This window comes from Dendrobium catenatum, unplaced genomic scaffold (genome assembly GCF_001605985.2).
Source record: "Dendrobium catenatum unplaced genomic scaffold, ASM160598v2 fragScaff_scaffold_658, whole genome shotgun sequence".
NCBI lineage: Eukaryota > Viridiplantae > Streptophyta > Magnoliopsida > Asparagales > Orchidaceae > Dendrobium > Dendrobium catenatum.
The window spans coordinates 262,382-283,646 of NW_021319120.1; the positions used below are offsets into that span (position 1 = coordinate 262,382).

At 35.7% G+C, this 21,265-nt stretch overlaps 1 protein-coding gene across 1 annotated transcript; it reads right to left on the minus strand.

The window, feature by feature from the left end:
• Positions 1-2,125: 2,125 nt before the first annotated feature.
• LOC110093342 (microtubule-associated protein futsch-like) lies at positions 2,126-13,917 on the minus strand. The gene is made up of 2 exons (XM_020818192.2): positions 13,764-13,917; positions 2,126-8,252 (listed from the first exon to the last, which is right to left on the minus strand). The coding sequence occupies exons 1-2, from the start codon at positions 13,803-13,805 to the stop codon at positions 2,433-2,435; spliced, it is 5,862 nt and encodes a 1,953-aa protein (XP_020673851.1). The 5' UTR covers positions 13,806-13,917; the 3' UTR covers positions 2,126-2,432.
• Between the last annotated feature and the right edge of the window lie 7,348 nt (positions 13,918-21,265).

A 21,265-nucleotide genomic window follows, 5' to 3' on the forward strand; every position in this document is an offset into this window, starting at 1 on the left:
ACTCTTGCAAAACTCTTAGTTGATACTTATAATCTAGTCGCCTTCAAGGACGAGTCAGACCATTGTACTTTTCTCAAATTCTAGTGGAATCATTTTAACTGGGCTAGGCCCCGTGGTTTTTCCCTTTTCCCGGGTTTTCCACGTAAAAAATATTGTGTTCTCTGTGTGTGAGCTGGATATTCGTGCAATGTTAAGACGTAGAATTATAACTCTATCACCGCGTATATTCTAGCCCGCAACAATGAGAGTAGTTCTTAACGGAGTATTGGCTTGTTCGTTTGGTCAGTCGGACCGTAGTCGAGAAACGGTGGTCGAATGGACCGTAGTCACCAAGCGACGATGGTCGGAGAGACTGTGATCATCGGGCAACAAAGGCGGGCGACAATGATGACAATCGGTGGGAAAGGGAGGTCGGAGGGACCATATTCTGCAAGCAACGAAGGTCGCAAGGATTGTAGTTTGCGGGTGATTGAGGTTGAAGGGGTTATAGTCGGCCGGCGATGGAGGTTAGAGGGACCATGATTGGCGGCGACCGTGGTCAAAGTAGGCCGTAGCCCGTAGTCGGTGGGCGATGAAGGTCAGAAGGACCACAGTCGGCAGACAACTGAGGTCGAAGGGACCGTAGTCAGCGGGCGATTGAGATCGACAGGAACGTAGTAGGCAGGTAACGAAGGTCAGAGGGACCTTAATCGACTGGTGACGGTAATCGAAGGGGTCATAGTCGGTGAGCAATGAAGGTCGGAAGGGACCGTAATCAGTGGGTGACGGTGGTCAAAGGGACTATAGTCGGCAAGCGACTGAGGTCGAAGGGACCACAATCAACGAGAACCAGTGGTCAACGGGACCATAATCATTGGGTGACAGAGGTCGGAGGGATCATAGTTGGCGGGCGACGGAGGTCAAAGGGACCGTAGTCAGCGGGCGACAGTGGTCGGCGATCGGCGACCGCACAACAGTCCAACTGTGGTCGAGCGGAAGTCCGGTGGCGGCCTATGGCCGGGCAATGTTCGACGATGGTCGGGCTGAATTTAGGCAGCTGTCGGAGGCCGGGTGATGGTCCGACAACAGTCGATGAAGGTTCGTCAGTGGTGGTGCTAGAGATCTTGAAGTCTCATTGTTTGTCAAGCATTTAGGTGTCCAAATGATGTCTAACCTGAGCAATCTTGGGCTCGTGGATTTGTCTCGTCGAGACACTCGATTCAATTATACACATGCCATAATTAATGATTTGAACCTTCCAAATATGCTTCTTCCCCTCCGATTTGGACTCATTTGAGCTCACATAGGACCGATTTTGGTGTTGATGGGTTTGTCTCTTCGAGACATTCAATTTGACTGTAAGTTTGCTGAAATTGGTATTTGATAGATCCCGAATTTAATTTTAGAAATTTCCAACTTGGATATGCCTCAAAATTTTTGTCCGATCAATGCAATTTTTTGTGATGTATCAACACTAGAAAGTTATTTTCTACAACAACTTTAAAAAGTTTTCTCTACCGTAGCATAATAAAGTCGCACGAAAATTGTCCCAAACAAAGCCTAAATGATGAAATGCTAAAACTGGATGTTCAAAGGAAGCTATACGGGCTATAGTGGTCATCTAGTTTGTCTTTCATTAATTTAATTAAGATCTTTATAAAAATTTCAATCTTGAACTAATATAGAATGTTCATGATGTAAACGGCAAATTTTTCTACTCCATAATGAATATTCAAGAAAGTGCTTCATTAATCAGAATTCTCAAAATGGTTTGCACCAGAATTCAAAGAGTATCTAGATTTTACCTCTGCTTTAACTGATTTCTAACATAGAGATCACTAACTTGTTTAAATCCATTAAGCATCTTCTAAATCATTTATTTATTGATCAAAGTAATAAATATTCATTAATTTTCCTATCATTTTTATCACCAACATCAATATATAAATTCGTACTTTGACAATCATTTATATAATGATCATTCTAATGACATCTAAATTTTCCTTTTTTTTGATAACTTTAGAACCAGATCAACCACCAATATATCCTTATTAACATTACTATTGCTGCCTTTGATGCATTAGGTGTAGTATTTTATGTATTTTGATGGCAAAGCAAGTTCATAGATAAGTAGTAATTTTAGTGATGCAGAAAATTTCAATGTATTTCAAATTCAAGAAGTTAAACTGTCCATGTGCAACATTCTCAAACAGAGCTTCAAATATCAAGCAAATTCTGATACAAACCTACATAATCAACAAAAGAATGTCTGAACTGATCCAGAACATCAAACAATCAAATATAGAAGTACCATCAACTGAACAAAAACAACAAGAACACAATAAACAAACCTAAATAATTTCACACCTACAAAGAAGAGATCCAAAAATCTTTACAATATATATGACACAACGGAGACATGCAATTCATATAAATTTAAATCGCCAAGCTTTTTAGATGTTCTCATCTTTTGCTTCTGATGACAGAGTCTTTGTACCTGGTGACTTCCCGAGGATAGCTTTCTTTGCTTTCACAATTGAGCGCTTTACCTTAGAGAATATGTTTGATTCGCGCTTAGTCACCTCTTTAGTCAGTTTTGCATCCACAGTATCAGAAGATACAATTGGCTTTTCATCCTTAGATTTCTCACTCTCTGCCTTTTCAGTTCTCAACTCTGCTTGCCCAGGTTTGTCGGTCGCATGCTGTAAAGGTTCCTCAACTTTCACTTCCTCCTTTTTATACTCAGAGTCGTTAGCTTTCTTTTCCTTCAGACTGAGATCATTTGAGGTCTCATGTTGCTTCTCCTGAACTGCTTCTGATGCTATAATGTCTTTCACTGCCTTAGGAAGGAGCAAAGAAGCATCAAAATCTCTAGTCGTCTCAATTGGAGCTTCTATCTTATTTTTTGAACTCTCACTCTTGTTCTCCTCAATTAGTTGATCAACTGACTTTTCTTGAGTGGTGATATCTTTCTGTGCCTCCAATGAAGCTGCATCTTCACCTTTCAAGCTTTTACTCTGCTCCCCTTCACCTAAAGAAACTTTATCACCCTCGGAAGGAACTTCACTTGCTTCAGGAACAATATTGAGTTCTTTGGATGCTAATTCCGGAGCTTCCTTAACTTTTACTTGCTCAGAAAAGACTTCAGCAGCAGAAGGATCTGTGGGTATATCAACTGATTCTGCCTTTTCAGCCTCTGCATTTATATCTTTCTCCTTGTCAACCAACTTATCCTCCGCCAGAGCTTCCATCAAACTTTTTGAACCCTCGCTCTTCTTCTGCATAATCACTTGGTCAGGCGTGTCTTCTGCAATTTTAATATTTTTTGGTGCCTCCACTAAGGTTGCATCTTCACCTTTCGAGCTTTCCCTCTTCACTTCATCACCTTCAGAAACTTCATCACCAACAAGAGAGACTTCAGTAGCTTCAGAAGCAATATTGAGTTCCTTGGACTTCACTTCCAAAGCTTGCTCATTGCTCTCTTCCTTCATAATATCAACAGTTTCATAAGCTTTTGTTTGATCAGAAGAGACCTCAGCTGCAGTAGGATCTATGAATGTATCAACCAAGCCTCTCTCTTCAGCTTTTTCATTCACTTTTTTCTCCTTGTCGACCAATTTATCCTCAGCTGGAGCTTCCCTCTCACTTTTTTCCTCCTCGATCGCTTGATCACGCGACTCTTTGATGGTGATGATATCTTCTGGTGCCTCCACTGAAGTTGCAGCTTCACCTTTCAAGCTTTCACTCTTCTCCTCAACTGCAAAAAGTTTATCATCCTCATAAGTGACTTCACTAGCTTCTGGAGCAATATTGAGGTCCTTAGCCGTCTCTTCCAGAGCTTGCTTATTGCTCTCCTCCTCAACAAGCTCAGGGGCCTTTACTTTCTCAGAAGAAACTTCAGCTGCAGTAGCATCACTGGATGTATTAATCAATTCTCTCACTTCATTCTTTAAATTCACATTTGTCTCCTCGTCAACAAATTTATCCTCGGTCTGAGCTGCCATCTCACTTGCTAAAGTCTCACTCTTCTTCTCCTCAACCAATTGATCAAGAGACTCTTTTATGACGATGATATCTTTTGGTACCTCCACTGAAGTTGCATCTCCAACTATCAAGCTTTCACTCTTCTCCTCATTACCCGCAGAAAATGCATCAACCTCAGAAGGGAATTCACTAGATTCAGGAGCAATATTAAGTTCCTTGGATGTCATTTTTAGAGCTCCCTCATTGCTCTCCTCCTTTACAATCTCAGTAGTTGTAGGAGCTTTTACTTGATCAGAAGAGACCTCTGCATCTGTGGGATCTGTAAATGTACCAACCAAGTCCGTTTCTACAGCATCAGAATTCACAACTTTCTCCTTGTCAACCAATTTATCCCCTTTCAAAACATTTGCACCTTTCAATGAAACGTCAGCCACACTACCAGTGTAATCACCTTCCAAAGAAGTTTTGTCCTCCTCAACCACTATACCAGGCTCAACAGCTTTTTCCTCTTCATATGACACTTTAGCAAGTGAAGGAACATCATCAGGAACATTGGATGTCTCTATGGCGCCTTCAACAATCTCATCATCCTTCTTGCCTTCAACTCCCTCGGAAACATTTTCATCAGATTGAGTTTGAGCTAATTCAGGATTAGCTTCTGGATTCTCATGAATTTCCAAGCCATCATCCTCTCTCTCAACTACTGCATTTCCTGAAGTCTTGGCTTCATAGGAAGATCCAACAATTTCACCTCCAGCGTCAATTGTACTCGCACTTGAACTTGGCTCTTTAGTTTCTGTACTCTCTTTTGGTTTCTGTTCTTCTGGAGAGCCAAATTCAACCTCTAAATCTTTCACAGGTACCTCTATACTTGTAGGATAAGTTGAGTCAACATCATTTTTTTCTGGTGCTTCAAAAGCATCAGGAGCAACTACAGTGGGAATTTCATGGGGAACTAACACCTGAATTTCTTCCTTTGAATCTTCTGACTTAATCAGTTCCATGCCAACTTTGTCCTTCGAGAACTCTGAATTAGCAGCTTCTTGTGACTTAGCCTCAAGATTTCCATCTTTAGAAGTATCCATACCGGTAGAAGTCAAAGGTGCTTCCACTACTCTTCTTTCATTCTCAGATGTTGGTTGGGTTTCAGTATCTTTCAAATCTTCATTTTTGGATTCTAAAAACACAGGTTCTTGGGATGTGGATGTCTCAGCGAAATCACTTTGCACAACACTTAGGTTTTGATCAGCACCGTCAGCTCGGCTTTGCAAGTTTATTTCTTTGTCTTCTTCATTCACATCTTTTTCCAAGTCGAACAGTTTATCCTCAGAAGGAGGTTGTGTATCATTTATTGAACTCTCACTCTTATTCTCCTCAATCACTTGATCAAGTGGTTCTTCTACAGTGATGATACTATTTGGTGCCTCCATTGATGTTGAAGTTTCACCTTTCAAGCCTTCACTCTTCTCATCGCCTGTAGACATTTTATCATCTTCAGAAGGAACATCACTAGCTTCAGGAGCAATATTGACTTCCTTGGATGTCAACTCCAGAGCTTCATTTTCACTCTCAGTAGTTGCATGGGCTTTTACTTGATCAGAAGAGAGTTTCGCTTTTGCAGGATCTATAATTGTATTAAACAAGTCTCTCTCTACAGCATCAGCATTTACTTCTTCCTTGTCAACCAATTTATCCCCTTCCAAATTATTTCCACCTTCCAATGAAACTTCAGCAACTTCAGACGCAGTACCAATGTTATCATCTTCCAAAGAAGTCTCTTCCTCCTTTTTAAACACTACCGCAGGTTCAGAAGCTTTTTCCTCTTTATATGAAACTTCAGAAGGTATAGGAATATCATCAGGAACGGTGGATATCTCTATGCCTCCAACAATTTCATCATATTTCTTAATTTTAACTCCTTCAGAAACATTTTCATCTGATTGAGTTTCAGCTAATTCTGATTTAGCTTCAAGATCTTTGTGAATTTCGACTGAAGAATGATTTTTCTCCCCTTCCAAGCCATTATTCTTTTTCTCAATCACTTCTGCAACTCCTGAAGGCTTCTCTTCATAGAAAGATGATCTAACAACTTCACCTTCAGTATCAAGTACACCAACTTCACCTTCAGCATCAAGTACACCAACATCTAAACTTGGCTCTTTAGTTTCTGTACTCACATTTGATTTCTGTTCTTCAGGAGAGCCATATTCAACTTCTAGATTTTTCACAGGTATCTCTATACTGGTAAGCCTACTTGAATCAATGTCATTTTTTTCTGCCGCTTCATAAGTATCGTGAACAAGTACAGTAGGAATTTCAATGGGAACCTGAATTTCATCCTTTGAATGTTCTAGCTTAATCAATTCGATGTCAACTTTGTCCTTTGATAACTCTAAATTAGTTGTATCCTGCGCCTCGGCCTCAACGTTTCCACCTTCAGAAATCCCCACATCAGTAGAAATTAAATGTGCTTCCTCTGGTTTTCTTTCATTCTCAGTTGTAGGCTTGATTTCAATATCTTTCAAATCTTCTATTTTGGATTTTGAAAATGCAGGTTCTTGGGATGCAGATTTCTCAGCAAAATCACTTTGCACAACACTTGGGATTTGATCAGCACCATTATCTTCGCTTTGCAAGTTTATATCTTTAGCCTCTTCATTTGCATCTTTCTCCTCATCAAGCAATTTATCCTCAGAAGAAGAATGTGTTTCACTTACTAAACTCTCACTCTTCTTCTCCTCAATCAGTTGATCAAGTGGTTCTTCTTCTGGGGTGGTGATATCATTTGGTGTCTCCACTGAAGTTGCAACTTCACCTTTCAAGCTGTCACTCTTCTCCTCACCTGCAGGAATTTGATCACCCTCAGAAAAGGCTTCACTAGCAACAGGGTCAATATTGAGTTCCTTGGATGTCACTTCCAGATCTTCATTTACATTCTCAGTTATAGGAGTCCTTACTTGATCAGAAGAAACTTTTGCTTCTATAGGATTTGTAATTGAATCAACCAAGTCTCTCTGTACAGCATCCGAAGTCACAATTTTCTCCTTATCAACCAATTCATCTTCTTCCACTACATTTCCGCCTTCCAATGAAATTTCAGCCACTTTAGGAACAGCGTCAATGTTATCGCTTTCCAAAGAAGACTCTCCCTCCTCAACCACAACACCAGGCTCAGAAGCTTTTTCCTCTTCAGATGAAACTATAGCAAGTGGAGGAACGTCATCAGGAACAGTGGATGTCTCTATGCCACCTTCAACAATCTCATCAGCTTTCTTGACTTCGACTCCTTGGGAAACATTTTCATCAGATTCAGTTTGAGCTAGCTTATAATTAGCTTCAAGATCCTCTTGAATTTTGAAAGAAGGCTGAGAAGTCTCCGCTTCCAAGCCACCATCCTTGTTTTCAACCACTTCTGAAACTCCGGTAGGCTTCACTTCATATGAAGAGGATCCAACAACTTCATCTCCAGCATCATTTATGCTCACATTTGAAATTGGCTCTTGAATTTCTGTACTCTCTTTTGATTTCTGTTCTTCAGGAGAGCCAGATACGGCTTCTAGATCTTTCACAGGTACCTCAATACTAGCAAGATTAGTCGAATCAACATTTTTTTCTGGTGTTTCAGAAGAATCAGGAACAAACACAGTTGGAATTTCAGCAAGAACTAACACATGAATTTCATCATTTGAATCTTCTGATCCAATCAATTCAATACCGGTTTTGTCCGTTGAGAACGCTGGATTAGCTGCTTCTTGTGTCTCAGCCACAATATTTCCATCTTTAGAAATATCCACACCAGTAGAAACCAAAGGTGCTTCCTCTGATTTTCTTTCATTCTCAAATGTTGGCTTGCTTTCAATATCTTTCAAATCTTCTGATTTGGACTCTGAAATCACTGGTTCTTGGAATGCGGATGTCTCAATAAAATCACTAGATTTTTCTTGCACTTCACTTGGCTTTTCATGAACATCGTCAGCTTCGCTTTGCAAGGTTGCTTCATCTATGTCAACTACTGGTTCTGAAGAATTAGAAACCTCAGAATTCTGGGGAGAATTCTCCACCTCCCCAACCTTTTCATGCTGTTCTTCCTTCTTGGTTATATCGGAAACAGAAAGATCATCAGGTTCAAGATTCTCTTCTGAGAAACTAGCGGTAGATGCCATCCCTGTCGAGCCTACTTCTTTGCTGTTTTCTGCCTCTTCTTTATCTGCAGCTTCCTTGGGCTGGAAAATAATCTCTTCTCCATCAACACATTTACTAACATCACCAACTTTTTCCTCCTCCGCATGCTGCATAAAATTTAACTAATTGAGTCAATTCAGGAACATCTCTTTGCTTGTCATGATCAATATGAAGACATGAAATGTGCAAAATCCTAATGAGTTCAAGAAAGAAAGTTGTGCTCTCTAACTTCAAGGTCAAGGCATTTACTATTTTTAAGGAAAAGGTAATCAAAAGCAGATTTATAGCATGTATTTGATTGTATAAAGGAAATTTTTCTTTGCCACACAATTACATCTTGATTGTTTGGTTTTGGCATAATTCATAAGAAATTGACTTTACCAGTAAGTCCCACTGGCAGGTACACACCAATTAATGATTGACATAATAGATGCAGCTCAGGTACACACCAAAAGCTAAGGTTCATTTGTTAAAGGCCAAAGTGCACTCATTAAAAGCCAAGGTGCGCTCACCAGGAAATCTTTAGAGACTCCAAAAACTCATCAAGTCTCTCCAGCACTCTCCAAGAACTCTACAGGGACCCTCCAAGACTCTCTAGGACTAACCAAGTTTACTATGAACTCGTAAGGTTCATAATAAACCCACTAGACTCATGATCTCTTCAAAGCATTTCCTGCCAAAGGCTCTACTAAGCCAACGCACCTAAGCCAGAAGCCACCCACCCACACTATTCTCCACCAATCAATGACTTCTCCGAGCAAGTTCGCATTTTCACTCGACAAGTCGGCAACTTCAACCAACAAGATGTAGACTCCGACTAGTAACTGCTCATGTGTCAATAGTTTGGATGTATTTTTGTATTTCTTGGATACATATTGTTTGGGATATACTTCTCTTGTAATTGAATATTTGTCTTATTCTGTGTATAGCTTTTTCTATAGTGCTCGAAACCGCATAAATGCAAGGTCAAAGAGCCAATTTTTTTCTTTCGGAGGGGGATATATACCTAGGTATTTTGTGTTGGATATAAAATATCAAAGCTTCTCACTTTAAAATTCTCCTTTTTTTCTTCTTCTTCTCTCTTTTCTCTCTTTTCCTTGCTTAAACCTCATGAGTCTTGCAAGTATGATTTCGGCGTCATTATTAACAGATCTAAATCCAACGTTTTGAAAGATGTAGGGAGAATGAATTGAAGCTATGAACTAGAAACCAAGTAGTATGAGAAGCAAAGCATCCAAATAGAGAGGCACCAATGAATATGAAATATCAAAACATTGTCACAACAAGCAAGTATTCCACGCAATTTGTAAATACTCTGGAAACTCCCCATCATAATTCAACAAGGACTCATAGAGCTAATCCCTCATAGTCAACTCATCTCAGATTTGAAGTCGTCAAAGGGAGAGTTTAGCTCACTCAAAAATTAAAGTTGTCCAAGGGAGAGTTCAACTCACCCAAAAATTGAAGATATCCAAAGAAAAGTTCAATTGATCCAAAAATTGTGGTAGTTTGGAAAAAAAGTTCAACTCATCCAAAAATTGAAGTCGTTTAAAGGAGAGTTCAACTCATCTAAAAATTGAATTCATCCAAAGAAGAGTTCAACTCATCCAAGAGTTGTAGTCATTAAAAAGAGAGTTTAAAAACTCAGCAAAGTCAAACTCAGAGAATTTGGTGAGCTCTTTTCTCTCTTTAAAATTTATTTTTATAAAAAAATAAAAATAACAAATAAAAGAAAAAAAAAAGGCATGAGAAAAATTTCAAAGGAATTGAGTCTAAAAACTTAGTAATTAACTTTTAGACTTAAGGTCAACCAACATCAAGTTAGAGAGTTGACACATCAATTATCTAGATCAACATTGGGGGAACTTATTTTCTAAAAGGAGAGCATTCGGGTAAACATAAGAAAGCTAGACTAACTTGTGTATAGTAATCAAAGTAAAATCAACGAATGGTCAACCCTAAAAGTGGCAAGACTCCTCCCCATAAGAGATTTAAGGCCTCAAGGTAGACGATTAGCCTACACTTAGCAAAGTCATCTTTTTTATTTTTAATCTCAATATCCTCTCGACGGAAAAGATATATCAAATAAACCTAAAAGAAATGAATCACTTGTTTTTCTAAAAAAGTATATGTATAGTCAAATCGACATTTATATTTAAGCACTTACTCACCTCTTGCTTTCAGGAATAAACTCAAATCAATAAAACAATGATCCTATTAATTAGGCAAACCTCAAGCATTGCGTATTAATTCCTTTTATATCGTTTGTAAAAAAAATCTAGGCATAAAATCTGACTCCTCTCTTAGCAGTAAAATTCATATTGAATAGCACATGAGTTCATTTTGGTTGGCAAAAATAAAATGGTTACCCCCGTGAGGATTAAAAACCTAGCGAAATGTAAGACTCATCCAAGGCAACAACTTCTATAAGGGTGTACAAAAAAGAAAAAGCCAAAAAAATACTTGGGAGTGATATCATTATTCATGCATGCAAGCATTCAACATGATCTTTTAGCTCAATAGCCTAGACCGGATTACTCGTCTCAACAGCATAGTAGTTTTAAAAACGAGGGAATAAACAAAAACAAGCATAACTAAAATATTTTGTTTTTAAGTATAAACAATTTATCCTCCTCTAACAAACAAGATGAAAGAAAAAAAAAGTGGAAGCGATCTCTGGCATCGATCACACTCGCCCCATCAGATTTGCCCTTTGAAGACTCGTTATCATTAAACTATACTAGTTCTTGTTTTGGTACTTGTCTGGAATTTCCTTGCAAGCCACTAACTTCTCCATAACAATAAAAATATTGAAATGATTGTCTTGTAATTAACATAATGCATTTCTAATTTTTTTTTTCTTTTTTGCAAGCCAGTCTCCAAAGATACAAGATAATCAAGGAACTAAATGACTAATCAAATAAGCCAAAGACCAATGTGCACTTGCTAAAGGTTAAGGTGCACTTGACAAAAGCCAAGATGCACTTACCAAAAACTCTCTAAGGACTCTCTAGAAACTCTTTAGCAATCTCCAGGATCTCTCTAAGGACTCTCCATGACTTTTCGGGACTCTCCAAGAACTCTCCGGTAACTCACCAGGGATTCTCCAGGACTTTCTATGAATTCCCCAAGAACACACTGGGAACTCTACAAGTTTAGCATGAACTCGTAAATTTCATAATGAACTCAGTAGACTCATGTTAAACTCAACGGGTTCTAGGGACTCTCCATGACTTTTCGGGACTCCCCAATAACTCTCCAGGACTTTATAGGGATCTCCAAGGACTTTACAAGTTTACCATGAACTTGTCAGGTTCATAATAAACTCGTTAGACTCATGGCCTCACCAAAGCATTTCATGCCCAAGGCTCTACTCGACTTACTCACCTAAGATAAAAGCCATCCATCAGCACTGTACTTCTCCAATCAACAAATTCACCCAACAAGTTGGCATTTTTTCCCAATCAATCAGCATTTTCAACCATCAAGATGGATACTTTGGCCTTTGACTATCCATATGTATTATTATATTTTCTTGGCTACATACTTTTGCGATATATTTCTCTTGTAATTGGATATAATTTTTTTTTTTTATATATAGCTTTTCCTGAAGCGCCTAATACCGAATAAAAATGGAGTCAAAGGGCCATTTTTTTTCAAGGGAGGAGCTATACAATAACCTAGGCTACTGGGCATTTGGTGTGAGAAATAAAATCTCATAACTTTTCTCTCTCTCTCTGTCTCTCTCTCTCTCTCTCTCTCTCTCCCCCCCCACACACACACCCTCTCTCCCTATTTCTCTTACCACTCTTTTCTTTGCTTAAGCCTTATGAGCCTTGCAAGTAGTGTTCAAGTGTCACCACTAGGGGTGTAAATGAGCCAAGTTGGCTCGAACTCGACTAGATAACGAGCTCGCAAGCTGAGTTTATCGAGCCTCGAGCTCGAGTTCAAGCCTGGCAGGGGGCAACTTGCAATAATTATTATAATTTAAAAAAAATTATTTCACTATTTAAAAATAATTATATAATAAATAAAGTTGTAACTTCCAAGAAGATATAGTTGTATTAGGCTGCAGTTTTTTCACAAACAACATACAACTATAGTATGTTGTATTAGACTGTGGTAGGCTGTAATTTTTTCTTAAAATGTACATATGTAAAATTTCAGCCATCTTCCCAAGGGAAAAAAATTGCAACTCTTTAATTACTCATAATAGGCCCTCGTTCAACTATTTCTTAAGAGAAAAAGCTGCTAGCAATGCCACTTCTTCTTCTTCAGCAAAGATCAGCACCCGTTTTTTGTTTTCACAGCAACCTCGCAGTTGGCTTGCGAGCTCGCCTTTACTAAAACTAGCTTAGCTTGACCACGCCTCCTGAGCTCAACTCACGCGATTTAACTGACGAGTCGAGCTCGAGTTAGGCATGACTCAAGCTCGACTGTACTCGTTTATACCCCTAGCCACCAAAAACAGATCAAGATCCAACAGTTTACTATTGTAGTTTCTCGTTATTGGATAAAACCGTAAAAGTAACCGTCCACCTAATTAAGAAACTATTAGATTCAGTTGTTGAGGCTACATGAAAAAATGCTCTGATACTTCCCTTTCAAAAAAGCCACATTTATGAAGAGTTGGGGAGGCTTACACTCAGTTTATATAGAAGCATAATTAAAAAAAAAAACCATTTATATTAATAATTTACCTAATCAGTTTTACGAGAGTAAACAAGATTGTGCGCAAGGAATCTGAGTTGAATGTCAAAAAGATCAAATATATACTAAACATTCATCAGTATTTGATCACTGAAACTCTTTTTAAGCTAACCAAACATTAAATTTAAAAAAAAAAAAAAAAAGTTTTCATTTCATGATTTATTATTACTTTAAACCAAGGATTTTGCAACTGAAACTGTGAACTAAATCACAGAAGTAAAAGATAAGAGGCCTTGAAAACCAAGACCCTATTTAAATAGAAGCAAGATTTCTCTTTGATATTGAATTTTTTAGATCTTTTCATGAACCATAGGTGCTATATCCCGTCATCTTGATCAATATTCGATCAGAATTTCATTTAAGATGAGCATAATATAATTTAGATTTATTATTTCTATATTATACTCATCTCAAAACAAATCTAACAATTTTGAAACTTATCATAACTAAATTTTTGACAGGATATCTCGATCCAAATATTTTCCAAACAACTTGGTGATGGATCCTCATGTGTCCTAATTAAACGATGATAGCATATAAAAAATAAGAAAAAGTGGGGAGCGAGACAGAGATCAGAAATGAAAGCTATGCCAAAAATATATATCTCTAGAGTCAATAGGACACCGCCATGTTTATCAAATTACCAGAGAAGTAAAAAAAAAAGTGGGGAGCGAGACAGAGATAGACAGAAAAAAACAAGAAAAACTCAGTGTAGAGTATTTCCTCCCGCATTTCATTTCACCCTAAAAAGCACTAAAAACTTCATCTTTCCTAATTTTTCCAGCTGATTGCGATGCCAGCGCTTCATCCTCACCTAATTATGGTGATTCCCCCAAAAGGAAAACAACAAAGTAGTAAAATAAAAGTAAAGGGAAAGAAAGCTTAGGGCTTTGAACTGCAATTAATACCTCATCGATACTCTGATCTGCAACCGAACCCTCAGAGGCCATAGATTCTAGAAAAGCCGCCACAAAGCAGAGAAGAAAGAGAGAGAGTAGGCGAATTAAAGAGGTGAGCAAAGAGAGGAAGAAGACAGGAGGTGGGAGAGAAAAAAATAGTAGTTGTTATGATTCAAAGCCTATAACCTCAAAGGAAAAAAAACAAATACAGGTCCATGATCTGTCCAGCCTGGCATGTTTGTGGGCCCATTATTTGATTTCAATTCATAAGTGAGAAGAATCTATCAAACAACTAGAATTGATAATTAAATAAGAATTATACTTAGAAAATTTGATAAACTGACCAATGAATGCTTGTACTTTTATTTATAGCATATTCCACTATTAAACAATAACTCAAAACTTCACCAAATTATGTTTTAAATCTGATATTATCTGTTAATATTATCAATTAATATTCTCAAGCATTCAGATTTTATCTTTTAATTTAAACCATAATCAAATCTTTCTTTTTTTTAAATCTGATATCAATTTAAAGTCAATTAATCATAAATTCAATTTATTTTAATATTGAAAAAAATAATATAAATTTATTGTTTTTAAGTTTTTTTTTTCTTTTTTTTAATTTATTGTTTTTAAGTTGATTTATTGGTATGATACAAAGAAAATGTGAATAGAAAATGGTAAAGAAAAATTAAAATTTTAAAAAGTTGTTTGTGAAGTTGTTATAAGAAAAATAACTCAAGTTTTATTTGTGATGATTTTTTTATTGTTTTTAAAGTAATTTTCTAGCACAAAAAGTTCTTAAATCGGAATATTTTGTACTACAAAGCTGCTTTATAGAGCATTAAGAAAGTCATTCCAAAAGGAGAAATTATTCTGTGCAGACGACCGAACAATAACCAGATATCAATAAAAATGCACCACGTCATCCTTTTAATGTACCGCGGCTCGATACTGCGATGTACAGCGGCATCCGGACTTAGAGTTGCATGTGGTGTCCACACAGAATAATTTCTCTTCCAAAAGAAGCCTTAGAGTTCGTTTGCGACAGCGTTCCTAATGTTTTCTAAAATGATGTTTTAGTTAAAAAGAATTTTGTACTGAAAAGGTGTTTTAGAAAGCAATGACAAAATTGTCCAAAAGAAAAACTTAGTTATTACAATTATATAAAATAGCTTTTCATTATAGAAATTTCTAAAAATAGTAATAATAAATTAGTAATCAAATGAAATTATGATAACTGCCTAACATGCAAGGTAGTAAAAGATTGTTCCAAAGTAAACTCTAAGTATTATCATAAAGTACATGTAATATTATTTTTATGTTGCAATTTGATAATACATTTTATATTAATGAACCATAATTTGTGCACTATGATGCATTATAGTCTATAGCTTATAGCATCTAATAAAGGTTCATTTATTGGAAAATTGTTTTCTTCCACCTTTTGTCCTCGAGGGATGCTTCCACAGGTGTTGAGGTGGACACGTTAAGATTTAATTGATTAGTCTGACCGTAATATTCGCTTGATATTGTCTTTCGGTGTGCTATTAGTCATCAGGATTGCTCTCATTTCAAAGATGACAGCCAAGCACTTCTCTAAGATTTCATTTAACATAATTTTTTATTATTATTAAAGGATTTTTTAAGTATAAATTTTTTATTCAATAAATTTTTATGCTAAAAATTTATTTTAAGAAAAAATAGAAAAAAAGTTAATTCAAATGAAACCTAAAGTCTTTCTTTCATATGTCTTCTCTATTTTTATTTTATTTTAGTTATAACAGTTATGTTATATGAAGAAAAGAAAGGATTTTAAATTAATTTAATTTTTAATTGAATATTTTTGCAAATATGAAAATTGAAGATATATTAAATTTCAATATTATAATAAATATAATTTATATATTTTACTCATTATATTTGCATATTTATAAAAAAAAATTATTTCTATTTTTCATCTTATTTTGATATGTAAAATAAAATAAAATTTGATAAATAAATAAAATAATAATAAAATAATTCTTTTTCTTATTATTCGAGTGATTTCTGCCTTGGTTGCAACATATTTCAACTAATTTCTAAAGTCAATGCCAATCTCGATGTTTATTATCACCAATGCTAGTATCCAGTGCCTTTTTTTAGTGAATACGAAAGTCTCAATGAGACAAATCTAATGATACTCAAAGTCATATGATTCGCGTCTAATGAACTCATATCAAGCACTTAGGGCATAATTAGAAACTTCATGATACTAATTAGATGATGAAATGATCTTCAAATTTTGTATGTTTATAAGCAAATGTTAATAAGAAAAATCTAACTTAAGATTGCTTAATTCTAATATCATTTAGATATATAAATATTGAAAGAAAGGTATGCAATCAAGTGGGTAAATGCAAACATTCGATGGAGCTTTGGGATTTTAATTTGATTTCCTAAGATGTCCCTATCCAGAAATTATAAATAGACTAATTTCTTACATAAGCAAGAGATCGGACTAGATTGGAATTGGAGGTCAAAGAGAGTTCAACGATTCAAAGGATTCTAGAGCTCCACCTTCATTGAGTGTTACCATTCGACCACCGCCATCATTCAACCTCAATCACCATACCACCACTATACAATCACTATTGATGGACAACCTTTGTCCAAGTACAACCATCAGACTACTAATATCTAACAACTATCTTCGAATCATTGTCGCCCAACAGCTGCCCCTGGCCATCATTGTAGAATTGTTGTTGCCCAACAATTGTCGTCCGACCATTGTTTTTAGATCTCCTTTGCCTAACTTCCATCAAACAACCATGATATTTTGACCAATATTTTGTTGCTATAGTCTCCTAACCATTGTTACCCAACCATGATCTCCCAACTACTATTGACTGACTAAGGTCCCCCTTCCTTAATCACCCTACAATCTCCCAAGCACCATCACTCAACTAAAATGTTCCAAACATTATCATCTTACTACGGTATCATGACCACCATTGCATATATAGTCGCTCAACCACCATCATATAATTATGGTCTCCCAAACACCGTCACCTAACTACAATCTCTTTTTTGTTGTCGCTGGACTGCGATCTCTTAACTATCATTGCCCAACTATGATCCCCTGACCACCGTCACATGACTAATTTCTCCCAACCACTGTCACTTAACTACAGTCTCCCGGCCACCTTCACTCAACTATAGCCTTGCAACCATCATAGCCCAAATACAGTCCTTTAACCACCATTGCACAACTAAGATCCTTTAACCACCATCACTAGAATACCATCATCAAATCAATGTTACCTAACTACAGTCCTCCAACCATCATTGCCTAACTACGATCTCGTGGACCACCAACATTACCAACTACCTAACACCAATATTGACGCATGTTGCCACCTATAAAGCTTATGCAAATCATTGACCTAACACAAATGCTTGTTGACTTCATCACCCTCAAACACCAACAACGTTGATGCTCACTATTGCATATAAGTTGTATATAAACCATTGACATAAAGGATTGATGCTCGTTGCCTTCTTCACTTGTCATCAATACCAACAACAGCGTATGTCATTGCTTATCAGGTTGATGTACGTCGTTAATGTCAACATTGATGCTTATCATCATCATAAGGCCAATGCATGCCAGTCCTCTAACTATGCTCCCAATGTTAATATCATGACAAACAATGAAGTGTTTAGTCTCTAATATCATCTCCTTAAGGGAGAGATTAAATAAACAATAAATAAATTCTTAAACGCTACTCTAATGTCACAAGGGTATTCCAACATTCATTGTAGAATTCATCTTCAACAGTTAATGTCTTTTTATAGAGGACACAAGTTATAACCGACAAAATATGTTGGTGTAATAATTTCAAGTGAATCATGCACTGTGATTTTTCTCTTCATAGTTTCTCACATAAAAATTCTAGTGTCCTTTTGCATTCTTATTTTATCTATGTATGCGCTATATATTCATATAAAATAAAAATGTTAAATGCCTACTCCTTAATTATAGTCATAAATCTTCTAGCACACCATCAGTAATATGGTGAGATGTTTTGAGAAATGTAAAAGAACTCAAATTTTGCTAAATTTAAACTTGAAAGTGATTGGTTTTGTTAGCAAGTCTTGTGCGATATGGCATTTTTGTGATACTCTTGCAATAATTTACTCGATCAATAAGCCTGATAGTTAAGCGTAATTAATGATGGATTGACGAGGATTATACCTATATATGAGGGTTAGTGCCCCACATATGTCTTTGTTTCTAAATCATATTAAATAGAGATGATCTTAATGTGTTTCACATATTTATTTTTTTCTATGAAAGCTCCTAATTTCTCTCTCTCTCTCTCTCTCTCTCTCTCTCTCTCTCAAACACACACACTACCCTTAAAACTCTTCATCCTTCCTACTTCTAATTTATATTTTGGCAATGTTGAGTGCTAGAATGTTCAAGACGATAGAGAGATAGAGAGTTAAACGTTTTAATTTTGTATGAATTTCTAACATGCATATAGATAAAAGGAGTGAAAGACTCATAAAATTTATCATATTTTTACGCAAAAAAATTCAAAAAAGGAAAAAATACAGACTTGTTGAGGAGCTCAATTCCTATATAACTTTGTTAGAATTAGAGTTTGGATTGTCTCGAATTTAATTTGAGAAGTTTCTAATTCAAATATGCATCAAGATTTGTGCATGACCAAATTGATTTTTGATGACGTATGAGGCAATTATAGCTATTACCAGATTACATATAATATTAAAAAAAATATGCTTGAACTCATGGTAAACTAGCTGGAAATAAATTAGAGAATCCTAATTAATCAAATTCTTAACGCTCACACTAATAAAAAAGTTATACTTATCTCATTGTAGATTTATTAATAATAAAATTTATCCTCATAAAATTTTTATTATAACACCCTGTCATAATTTTTTTTTTCATAATTAGCCTTATCTTCCTGAACAATAGATCTCCAACTTCCTTTAATATCATTAACTATCCTCATAAATTTGATTAATTCTATCACATTAATACGTTACATCTTTCATTAATTTAAATTCTCTGTTCATTAATGTGGAGCACCTCTGAGAGTCGTTGTCTAAATGTCATGAGTTCAGATATCGTATGTGTACGTAGGGTCCACTGTTTTGTACCTATTGAAATTTTTATCTACTGGAGTTACATCATGTATGGTGATATTATTGTGAATTATTTTGTTTAAGGTTTCGTTTGGGATAATTTTTATATTGCTTTTTAAAATAAATTTTTAGTATAAAATTTTGTACTAAAAAATTGTTTTAAAAAACAGCAGCGGTTGGGGTTGATAAATTTTAAAATTGTGGATATTGTTGCTTCAATAATTATATTGCAAGGTAGCCAAATATCTAAAATTTTAGCTTTCAATTCATTATTATATTTGACATTAGTATTTTTTGTGGATCAGCGGTTGGGTTTGATCAAAAATTTTAAAACTCTATCATAATTTTGATAGTTTCATCAATTTCAAAATACCAAGATTGAGCTCGACTTAAAGCTCGATAAGCTCAACTCGCGAGCTCGTTAATGAGTCGAGTTCGAGCCCACTCACGAGCTGGCTCGGCTCACTTACACCTCTATGTTACACTATGAGCTTTTCAGCCAAAAATAAATAAATTATTGTCACAAACTCTAAAATAATATGCAAGTATGTGTGCGACCTACAAAATTTTCTTAATAAATTTAATTACAATATTCGTATATATATAAATACCACCACCTAATTCTTAGTTGTAATGAGAGAGCCAAAGCTCCTTATGTATTAAGTATATAATTATATATTTCACAGTATATGCTCTGTCTGCGTACTGCAAAAATATATAAAACATAGCGAATGTACAATTATATATATTTAAATAGTTCACATATAAAATTGTATATTTATTCATATCTAATAATTTCACGAAATGATTGAGCACACAGTTTCCTAATTTTATAATTTTGAGATATTATTACGTGTACGTATTTCAATTTTGAAGAATCATACAAGAAAGAGAGAAAGAGAACAAGAGCTAAGAAGGCATGATTTTGTGAGGTGAAAAAGAGTTTTCAGAAAGAAAGCCGTTCTAAAAGAAGATTAATAAGGTTTCGTTTGGGACGATTTTTTTACTGCTTCTAAAAACAGATTTTTAGTTAAAAAATTATATTTTTTGTATTAAAAAGCTGCTTTAAGAAACAGTAAGAAAGCCGCCCCAAACGAAGCCTAAGATTTCGTTTGGAACAATTTTTTTTTTCTAAAATCATTTTTTAGTACAAAAAATTTTTTAATTAAAAAATTATACTAAAAAATTGTTTTATGAAGCAATACGAAAGCTGCCCAAACGAAGCTTAAGATTTCGTTTGAGACGGTTTTGTTTATTGCTTCTTAACTTTTGTACGAGAACGTTGTTTTAAGAAGCAGTAAGAAAGCCGTCCCAAAGGAAGCCTAAGAGTTTATCTTTAGCATTTTATAAAATTTATTGTGGAAATAATTTCACTGTTATGATTGCATAAAATAATTTTTCATCACAAAAATTTAAGAAAAGTAGTAAGAAAATAATAATAAAATGAAATGTGATTGCCGTCTGAAGAAAAAAAGAAACCAAAAAATTTGTTCCAAACAGATCCCAAGAAGGATGAGAGAGCCAAAATTGAACAGTACTTAGATTTTTTTAGTTAATCGACTGTAATGCCCTTATTAGGACCACTAATTAGCAAATTAGCGGGTGCAAGTTGACTGCCAGAGCAGCTTAAATAGCTTTCATCCATCCGTTAACAGAAGAGTGATCAAATCAGAACCATTAAAAAGTTTCTAAAAGGGCGCAGATTTCCATTTAAAAAGGTTGTGGGGGTATATCTTACTTGTCCTTGGATACCAAACCAAAAGGCAGAAAAAAGGGGAAAGGCTGGCTGGGGAACATGAAGCCATGTTATTGTGTCAGGGATCTCACTCATTTAGTCAATTTTGAATCAGGTTGGTCCAGCCTAGAATAAAGAGACTTTTGTGGTCTCTCCTTGATCCAATGGTGGAGCTAGCGGATCATTGATGGTGACTCTCATTCACTTATGTAGTTTATTTTGATCTATTGATTGAAATATTTTATTATCAATTTAAGAGATTTTAAATTTAAGTCTTACATAGATGATGTGCATATTAATTTGTATTAATTGATCTAAACTAATTAAAATAAATAGTCCAGTATGAATCTCCGACTTGATGAAGTTGCCACTAAGTTCCCAAAAAGTCATCAACTTGTTGTATATGGATGGTCGAAAAAACGAATAGCCTCATATCAATAGTTTGTCATATAAAGGAAGTCATCCCCTTGACTAGTTGTCAGGATTGACTTCAGTGATCGCAGTAGCCCGACCAAGGTCGAATCCCCATTGCGCTCAAGAGGGCCAATTGCCCCCCCAGGCCTCCGACATATCTGCGAAGCATACGATGATCTAGGATATGAGCAAATATCAACTT